Source organism: Schistocerca piceifrons, chromosome X, assembly GCF_021461385.2.
Source record: "Schistocerca piceifrons isolate TAMUIC-IGC-003096 chromosome X, iqSchPice1.1, whole genome shotgun sequence".
Taxonomy (NCBI): domain Eukaryota; kingdom Metazoa; phylum Arthropoda; class Insecta; order Orthoptera; family Acrididae; genus Schistocerca; species Schistocerca piceifrons.
Window position 1 is genome coordinate 604303740 of NC_060149.1, and position 10255 is coordinate 604313994.

Consider the following 10255-nt stretch of genomic DNA (forward strand, 5'->3'; position numbering starts at 1 on the left):
CTGGTATGGGCTTCGATTGGCCGCAATATTCTCCGGACCTGAACACATGCAGCTCCTTTTTCTGGGGCTATATTAAAGACAAGGTGTACAGCAATAACCCAAAAACCATTGCTGAGCTAAATACAGTCATTCAGGGGATTATCCACATCATCAATATTCCGACACTTCAGCGGTTCATGCAGAATTTCGCTATTCGTCTGCGCCATATCATCGCCAATGATTGCAGGCATATCAAACATGTCATAACCTAAATCCGAATATCTGAAATGACGTTTACATTTTGAAAAAACTTTGTGCACGCCATAGTTTGTAACTAATTTATGTCTTTTTCATATAGTGGCCAACGTCCTTGCGGCCGTGGTAACACCGGTTCCCGTCAGATCACGGAAGTTAAGCGCTGTCGGGCAGGGCCAGCACTTGGATGGGTGACCATTCTGTGTGCCGAGCGCTGTTGGCAAGCGGGATGCATTCAGCCCTTGCGAGACAGACTGAGGAGCTAATTGATTAGAAGTATCGGCTCCGGTCTCGTAAACTGACATACGAACGAGAGAGCGGTATGCTCACCAAATGCCCCTCCATATCCACGTCCCGTGACGCCTGTGTGTTGACGATGACGCGGCGGCCGTTGGGCCTTCCAAGGCCTGTTAGGACCGAGTTTAGTTTTCACATAGTTCAATAACTGTCACCCTGTACATTATTCAACAAATACCTTAAAAAGGTTTAGCACAGTTTTATGAAAGGACACATGACAAAACAAATACAGAAGCAATAACGGGAAAGATCGCAACACCATGAAGAAGTTGTGCGACATAAACGAAAGTTGGTAGGCGTATTTCTACAACTGATTGCCGATGTCTACTCAGATTTCTCGCCAGTCGCGTCAGAGTTGAGCTAGTAGCGCCACTACGCAGATGCAAACCCATTTTTCTTTAAATACAGGCTGTAGCGGTCGTGAGCGCTAAATCTATTTGACATTGGACTTGGTGAGTTGATGTTGGTCAACAACGCCTTTAAGGCAATAAAGGTGCCATTATCAAAACTCTTGAGTACCTCCTCCTTGGCCGAGCTCGTTAGCCGGCACGGTAGCTCAGCTGTTCAGTCTGTGGGTTAGTTATTATCTGCGATGGAAACAACTCAGTGAACGGATGAAAGAAAAACATGAACAGGAGTAATCGGACGTCCAACCCGAACAAATTTAACTAACTACACTACTGGCCATTAAAATTGCTACACCACGAAGATGACGTGCTACAGACGCGAAATTTAACTTACAGGAATAAGATGCTGTTATATGCAAATGATTAGCTTTCCAGAGCATTCACACATGGTTGGAGCCGGTGGCGACACTTACAACGTGCAGACATGAGGAAAGTTTCCAACCGATTTCTCATACACAAACAGCAGTTGACTGGCGTTGCCTGGTGAAACGTTGTTGTGATGCCACGTGTAAGGGGGAGAAATGCGTACCACCACGTTTCCGACTTTGATAAAGGTCGTATTGTAACCTATCGCGATTGCGGTTTATCGTATCACGATATTGCTGCTCGCGTTGGTCGAGATCCAATGACTGTTAGCAGAATATCGAATCGGTGGGTTCAGGAGGGTAATACGGAACGCCGTGCTGGATCCCAACGGCCTCGTATCACTAGCAATCGAGATGACAGACATCTTATCCGCATGGCTGTAACGGATCGTGCAGCCACGTCGCGATCCCTGAGTCAACAGATAGGGACGTTTGCAAGACAACAACCATCTGCACGAACAATTCGACGACGTTTGCAGCAGCATGGACTATCAGCTCGGAGACCATGGCTGCGGTTCCCCTTGTCCCTGTATCACAGACAGGATAGCCTGCGATGGTGTACTCAAAGACGAACCTGGGTACACGAATGGCAAAACGTGATTTTTTCGGATGAATTCAGGTTCTGTTTACAGCATCATGATGGTCGCATCCGTGTTTGGCGACATCGCGGTGAACGCACATTGGAAGCGTGTATTCGTCATCGCCATACTGGCGTCACCCGGCGTGATGGTATGGGGTGCCATTGGTTACACGTCTCTTGTTCGCTTTGACAGCACTTTGAACAGTGGACGTTACATTTCAGATGTGTTACGACCCGTAGCTCTACCTTTCATTCGATCCCAGCGAAACCCTACATTTCAGCAGGATAATGCACTACCGCATGTTGCAGATCCTGTACGATCCTTTCTGTATACATAAAATGTTCGACTGATAGCCTGGCCAGCACATTTTCCAGATCTCTCACCAACTGAAAACGTCTGGTCAATGGTGGCCGAGCAACTGGCTCGTCACAATACGCCAGTCACTACTCTTGATGAACTGTAGTATCGTGTTGAAGCTGCATGGGCAGCTGTACCTGTACACGCCATCAAAGCTCTGTTTAACTCAATGGCCAGGCGTATCAAGGCCGTTATTAGGGCCATAGGTGGTTGTTCCGGGTACTGATTTCTCAGGATTTATGCACCCAAATTGCGTGAAAAGTGATCACGTACCAGTTCTAGTATAATATATTTGTCCAATGAATACCCGTTTATCATCTGCATTTCTTCTTGGTGTAGCAATTTCAATGGCGAGTAGTGTATATAGAGCAAACTGAGATCAACAAACAAAATGTCTTATCTCACGCCCGTGAGATGGCGCTCGACCAAGGTGTAAGTCGCTTCGAATCCTGCCGGGGACAAAAATTTTCAGTGCCTGTATTCGGTCGGCGAGGGGATGAGAGATAGTGGCGTAAAGTTCCTGTTCACTATATTTTGGACCAATGACCTGATTTAAATATCAAACCCCTCCGCAAGTGTTTCAGGAGGGGAGGGTATGAGACACTGTTGATGGTGTTCCGTCCGTCAGATGGGAAAGTTAAGCTTGGAGGCTGCCTTGGTGCCATTCGCGAAGAGTATTGTATGTGCCGGACCGGGTTTCACCCTCTCCCTTCTGTCATCATTATCGTCATAAGGAACACCAAAACACACACACACAAACAAAGAAACAAAAAGCACTCCACTATGTTTGAACGAGGTAGTGTAATATGGTTACGAGAAGCTGCACGTTGCTTCTGGGATATTACAGAAAGGCTTGGAAGGAATGTAGCTACTATACATACTGATGGCAGTGGTGTTCACGGGAACTACGGTCGAAAGAACACCGAGCACCGGACGGCCACTTGGGATTACCGAGAGTGAAGGCATATGACTCTGACTCCTCTGTCACCATCGCTTCCTCAGATTCACAAGTGCGGTCGTCGGTAGTGAAATGTGTGGCTGCCGGCTCTGGCAGGCTGAATTTGTATTTTTAGGGAGCTGTGGACCTAGAAACGACGGAAAGGCTTCGTCCTAGCTGTAGGCCGCAGTGGTACCGAGCCCCACAACAGGCTACAGCAGTTCACTTACCCCACCGCTGCCCCATACCAAACGTAGGGCTGTTGTGTGGTTCGGCCTCCAGTGGACCACCCTCTCCCGCTCCCCCCTCCCCCTCCACCTGAGAACGTTTCACACCAGACGAATGTAGCTCCAGTGTTTGCTTGGTAGAGTAATTATGATGTACGCGTACTTGCAGAAAGTGTTTGCGGAGCAGTCGCCGACATAGTGTAACTGAGGCGGAATAGGGGTAACCATCCCGCATTCACCGAGGCAGATGGAAAACCGCCTTAAAAACAATCCAGAGACTGGCGGGTACACCGGACCTCGACACTAATCCGCAGGGCGGATTCGTGCCGGGGACCAGCACGCGTTCCAGCCCGGAAAGCAGTGCGTTAACCTTGCGGGCCCGGGCAGGTTGGTGACAGCAACGAGGTTCGCATCAGCGACCGTCCCGGCTCGAGAATGAGGAAGCATAGCTGTTTGGTGGAGCAGTGGCTGGCTCGCATCGCGGGGAAGATGTGCCGTCCTGCACTTGCTACAGTTTGCCCGCAAATGCTAAGTCGATCGCGAAAAGAGCAGGTGGGGCCTGTCCACTGTACGATATGAATATCCGTATACCACCAACGGACAGATTTGAAGGTTTATGATTCTTCAAATGGTTCAAATGGCTCTGAGCACTATGGCACTTAACATCTATGGTCATCAGTCCCCTAGAACTTAGAACTACTTAAACCTAACTAACCTAAGGACAACACACAACACCCAGTCATCACGGGGCAGAGAAAATCCCTGACCCCGCCGGGAATCGAACCCGGGAACCCGGGCGTGGGAAGCGAGAACGCTACCGCACGACCACGAGCTGCGGACTATGATTCTTCAAGTCAATTCGAACACTCCTAACACCGCTGTGAACTTGGTAGATTAAAGGAGACGACCACTTTTCATTAGTGACGCTCAGGACGGTCCCATAGGCATGTAGCCATCGTGACATATCATCACTCGAAAATTCGAAAGGCAGATTGAATTTGTGTACATTATGGACCCCATAGAGGCATGTACAATTTCTACATCACTAATCGTGGAGAATACTCAGTATTATAGAACACTCAGTATAATGTCGTTTATTGAAACTGAACTACACTTCTCAAACAATTAATATATACACACACAGAAAACAAATAACATGTAGACGACTATTCATCAACAGCGTCGGTGAGGTCCGTCAGAGTTGGTCCTAGCTCGGCGAGGAACTGGCTGTACTGCTGCTGCGTTGGCCTTATAAAGCCGGCGGAGGTCGGCGGAGTACTCCTACTTTCCCTGTGTCTGTGAGGCGACCTCTGCAGGAAACGGTTCGCATTAGTCTCTAGAAAGTTCTGTTTATTTTGAAGAACTGTTTTCCTATTGGTTGTGCCTGCAAGTGCTTGTGTATGTTATATTGTACACAGGAGTATCTTGAGTGTATTCTGCCTGACAGGGGCCGTCTGTGGCAGACGTAAAACACCTCCCTTCCGGGGAGGAGCCGCGCGAAAGATCGACAGCTGCTACGTCGTGGAGATCTGCGGCTGCGGCTGCCTGGAGGAGGCTGTGGAGGCTGCCTCCTGGAGAATATGGTGCTGTACGTCCTGCGATGTGGGCTGACCGGCGTACTGGTTGCGATGGCGGCATGGGTGGGACCAGTGGCATCGGTTCATCTTCATCGGTGGCCATTGGCTGTTGGGGAGGCGCCGAAGAGGGGCCGGGAAGCTGGTCCTTCAGCTGCGGCTGCTGTGTTGGTGGTGCTGGTGGCGGCGACTGATGCCCTGAAACGTCACCCTTGCAACGATGAGATGGCATTAGTGAAGGGGTCTGTGTAGGTGGTCCGGAATGGGTTGTGGAGGTGGCGGTGGTCTGTGTCGTAGGGTGCGGTGCAGGTGGCGCAGAGTAGCGAGTACGCAAGTGATTTCGCTGGAGACGGACTATGTGGCCATCCAAGATGACATCAAAAAGTTGGCGATCCCAGGAACGCTGGATGACAGCAGGCAGCCAACCTGCATTAGTGCCAAAACCTCAGACTAAGGAGCCAGGGAGGAACCGAGACTGTCCAGGAAGAATTTGAATTCTCGGAGAGGGCAAGAGAAGATGTAGGAGGGTACTGGGTTGGCGGCTGTGGAGTGCTTCCGCTGGGCTTTTGTCCCTATCTGAGTGGCTTGATAAGAACTGAGGAATGGCATCAGAGCATATTCAAGTGAGTGGTCTTTGGTATATTTGAGCATTTGTGTCTTGAAAGTTCTGACCAGGCGTTCCGCTTCGCCATTGGATTGGGGATGGAAGAGCGGGGTAAGAAGATGCTGGATGCCATTGTCAGTGCAAAAGGAGAGGAATTCCTGGCTTCGAAAATGTCCATTGTCCGTGACTATGGCTTTCGGTAATCCTTCCAAGCAAAATTTTTTTGCGAGGTCTGATAAGGTAACATTCGTGGTGATTGCTGAATACCGAACGACATACGGGAAATGGGAACATGCATCCGTGACTAGGAGCCATTGGTGGCCCAGAAATGGTCCCGCAAAGTCAAGGTGGATGCGTTTCCAGGGACCGTTCGGCATAGGCCAAGGAAGGAATTTTTGGGGGGGGGACGGGGCAATTGTTGGACACAGACGGTACAGCGCCGCACCATCTCTGTGATGTCAGATGTGAGGACGATCCAAAACACATGACTTCTTGCGAGGGATTTGGTATGAACGATCACCCAATGCCCTTGGTGAAGAATGTAGAGGATCGTCGGCTGCAGGGATCTTGGAATGATGACCCTCGGTTCTGCTGAATCTAAGCGAAGGAGGACTCCATCCATCACCGAAAGCTGGTGTCGGATGTAATAGTACAACCAGAGGTGGCGTTGATCCTGAGGAGGCGGCGAGGATGGCCAACCATGCAGAACGCGGAGTCGGACGACTCAGAGGAGGTAATCTGCTGCGGTGCCTGCAGCTACTTTGACAGCTGCAATGGGAAATGCCTTCAGGTCCTCTTGGACGTCATCATCAATATGAAAAATGAGGAGGTCCAACTGGTCAAAAGCAGGGTCCAGACCTTGTTGTAGAGGCGACAAGGCGTCCGCATTGGCGTGCTGGGAGGTGATACGGAAATGCACGGTGTAGCGAAATTGGGGTAGGAACAACGCCCAATACTGGAGACATTGGGATGTTTTGGTCGGTAATCACGCAGAAGGCGCAAATAAAGAGAGAAGCGGTCTGTGGTCAGTAATAATGTGAAAGGACTTGCCATAGAGAAAGGGAAAGAACTTGGATCAGGCAAAAACCATGGCAAGTGCTTCTTTCTCGATTTGGGAATATTTGATTTGTGCTCTGGAAAGAGCTTTTGAGATATATGCTATGGGGCGCTCTGTGCCATCCGGCAATTTGTGAGACAGGACAGAGCCCACACCATACACAGATCCGTCCGTAGCAAGTGTCAAATGCATGAGACATGCAGCGGATTGGAGCTGCTGTTTGAGGGTATGGAAGGCGGTCTCGCAGACTGGGGCCCAACAGAATGGGACATTTTTGCGGTAGAGGTGGTAAAGTGGTGCTGCCACTTGAGCTGCAGAAGGAACGAAGTTCCTGTAATACGAAATTTTGCCGAAGAAGGATTTCAACTGATGAAGGTCCCAGGGACGGGGCAGGTTGTTAATGGCGTCTATATGAGAGAAAGATGGAGAAATGTCCTTCTGGGAAATGATGTGACCCAGATAGGAAATAGATTGTTGGAAAAAGGAACATTTAGAAATATTACATTACATACCTGCAGTTCGGAGGCGGAGGAAGAGGAGGAGGAGGTTGGCTATGTGCTCTTCGGAGGAGGACCCCGTGACGACTGTGTCGTCTAAGCAACTTATACAGCCAGTGATATCATTGAGAAGTTGTTGAAGGTATTTTTGAAAGATTGCAGGAGCCCTGGCTAAACCGAACATGAGTCGGTTTAGTAGGAAGAGGCCGAAAGGACTATTTATAACAGTGTAGGGAGGAAAGATCAAGAGGAATTTGGAGATATGCTTCTGCTATGTCGATTTTGGTAAAGTAGGAGCCCCCTGCCAATTTGCGAAAAATATCTTCCGGTCGCGGAAGGGGATAGTCGTCAACGAGATGCTGTTGGTTGACTGTAGACTTAAAGTCACTGCAGAGGCGAAGGCGGCGGCCTGGCTTCTGGACGATGACTAAAAGCGTGGACCACAAGCTGAACCGCACAGGCTGGAGAACCCCTTCATGTGGAAGACGTTGGAGTTCTTCTTTGAGCGGCTGTTGTAGTGCCACTGGTACCTGGGGTGCCCGGAAGTAGCGGGGCCAGGCAGCGGGACGGAGTTGAAGCGAGGCCTCAAAGTCCTTGGCGCAGCCTATGCCTGGTGAAAACAGGTCCTGGAATTCATTAGAGAGTGCATCAACTTCAGGAAAAGGAACGTGCTGAGGCACTAGATGGACATCGTCCACAATGGAAAATCCGAGTAAGTGGAAGGCGTCCAGTCTGAATAAGTCTGCTGTGGAGGAATTGTTGACAACGAGAAACGTGACTGGTGAACCGATTTTTATTGTCCTAGGACAGCTATCTCTTGCTTATTATACGCCAGTAGGCGCTTAGGGGCTGAAGAGAGAGGGGTGGTGAACCAATGTTGGCATATGAAGTGTAATTAATCAAGGATACTGCTGCGCCTGTGTCCACTTGCAGACGCAGAGGCTTGTCATTGATAGTGACGTCTATAAAAAATTTTGATGTAGAGGAGTTGTCTACCTGATTGACGTCCATTGGGGTGTTGTTCCAGCCGTCTGGATATGGCCTGGACTGGCGGTTGCTGGAGATGGGTGTTTTTGCGTGACAAATGGACGCTAAATGCCCTTCCCTGCCGCAGTGTGTGCATTGCGCCCAGCGGTCTGGGCAATCTTCTCTATCATGTGTTGAATAGCAGGTGGGGCAGGAGGATAGGCGGAGACGATCCCCACGACGACGTTGCTGGTTGGGTTGTTGCTGCAGTGGCTTCTGGCTCCGGCCAGGATGGTGCGACTCTGTGTCTTGTTGTGGAGGCGGTCTCCGACCGCGGCGGCGGGAGGAGCGCGATGTTAAGCCCTGGATTGCTGCGACGTCTTCGGTGTCCGTCATGTCGTCGTCACGGATTGCAGCTACATCTGCCCAAGACTCCAGTCGACGATCGGCGGCTGTAGAAATTTCGAACTTATAGGCTAGTTCTATGACCTGCTCGAGGGACGGGTCTTCTAACTTGAGGGCGTCATGGCGGAAAGCGGCGTCTGGCGCTGCCTGTATCAAGTGGTCAGGCACCATGTCATCAGCGTAAGATTCCTTGGAAAGATGTGTGTGGAACTTACATTTCCTGCTGAGACCTTGCAGCTCGGCGGCCCACTGGCGATAGGTCTGTTCGGGTTTCTTCCGTCATTGGCAGAACTCGACGCGGGTTGCGAGGACATGATATCGGCGTTTGTAGTAGGCATTTAACGTCGCACAGATGACAGTGAAGGTGAGGGAGTCGGGGTCCAACGGCTGTAGTTTCGTGAGCAAGACATATATCTTCGATTGGCTCCATGACAAGAAAAAGGCACGCTGCCTGTCTTCTTGGATGACTTAATGAATCGTGAACTGTTTCCGGAGACGTCGTTCGTATGTTTCCCATTCTTCAACTTCATCGTTGAATGCTTGGAACGGCGGTGACGTCGCGGGGCGGTGGAGGCTTCGGATTTCGGCGATCAGTTGCGTCGGAGTTTCCAAAAACTGGTGCAGAAATCCTTGAAAGAATTGTTGCCAATTCGTAGATGCTGCTGCTGTAACCATGATGGTCGTCGGTTCGTTCCACTATACTCGTCGCCACTGGAGAACACTCAGTATTGTAGAACACTCAGTATAAAGTCGTTTATTGAAACTGAACTACACTGCTCGAACAATCACTATATACACCCAAGGAAAGCAAATAACATGTAGATGACTATTCATCAAGAGCATCGGCAAGGTACGTAGGGAGCTGGTCCTAGCTCGGTGAGAAACTGACTGTACTGCTGCTGCGCTGGCCTTATAAAGCCGGCGGAGGTCGGCGGGGTACTCCAACTTTCCCTGTGTCTGTGAGGCGACCTCTGCGGAAAAAGGTTCGCATTAGTCTCTAGAAAGTTCTGTTTATTTTGAAGAATTGTTTTCCTCTTGGTTGCGCCTGCAAGTGCTTGTGTATGTTATATGGTACAGAGGGGTGTCTTGAGTGTAGTCTGCCTGGCAGACGTAACAAGTCGAGTCATCAACAAGTATAATTATCGATTGCGACCAGTGGAAGTTACAACATTTTCACATAATTCAGAAGTTTACAGTTTTTTTAAAGAGGGTCCAAAATGAAATCCAATTGATTAAGTTCCTCGCGTACCCATTCATGGATGTTTAAAACAGTAGCACGTGCCGAGTTCCGATCGAAGATACACTGGATACAATCTCTTCTATTTAAGTTCGACATGTTACTTGCAGAACGTTGTTACGGCACACACGAAATCACGAACCTCACGCGAGACGCAAACACACAGCGGACGCTCCATTCGACTGCTAAGGCGACCACTAGCGATAAGCGGGAAATCCGGATTCGAGTCCCAACCAGGCACAAATTTTCATCATTGTCACTCCATTATGCAACTGATGGTCATCCGTATTCGCAATTTGCTAATATATTTCATGTACTGCATAAAGGCTGTAGTTGCCGCAGTAACTATTCTTTCAGACACATATGCATATCCGAAGGAACACTGCACTGTAATTCGAAACAACACAGGCGCTGCTATATCCTCCTACTATATTTCCTTCATTATTTCCAGTGATGTTTCTGTACAGTAACGTCTATGTGTAACGTCCAGCAGCAGTCAGACAATATGGC

General features: G+C 49.5%; 1 protein-coding gene across 1 annotated transcript; it reads right to left on the reverse strand.

The window, feature by feature from the left end:
- Positions 1 to 4571: 4571 nt before the first annotated feature.
- Positions 4572 to 8679, reverse strand: LOC124722544 (basic salivary proline-rich protein 3-like). Its single transcript, XM_047247686.1, has 3 exons — positions 8343 to 8679; positions 5026 to 5177; positions 4572 to 4715 (listed from the first exon to the last, which is right to left on the reverse strand). Exons 1-3 carry the CDS (start codon positions 8677 to 8679, stop codon positions 4572 to 4574), a joined length of 633 nt encoding a protein of 210 aa, XP_047103642.1.
- Positions 8680 to 10255: the final 1576 nt, after the last annotated feature.

Bases quoted from the DNA above. Each gene is read 5' to 3' on its own strand.
- LOC124722544 (XM_047247686.1), bottom strand. From the start codon at position 8,679: ATGGTGCCTGACCACTTGATACAGGCAGCGCCAGACGCCGCTTTCCGC. The intron at 5,178-8,342 runs GTGGGGATCGTC...GTGACGTTTCAG, and splicing joins ACCCAACCAGCAACGTCGTC to GGCATCAGTCGCCGCCACCA. The intron at 4,716-5,025 runs GTACGCCGGTCA...CGTTTCCTGCAG, and splicing joins CCATGCCGCCATCGCAACCA to AGGTCGCCTCACAGACACAG.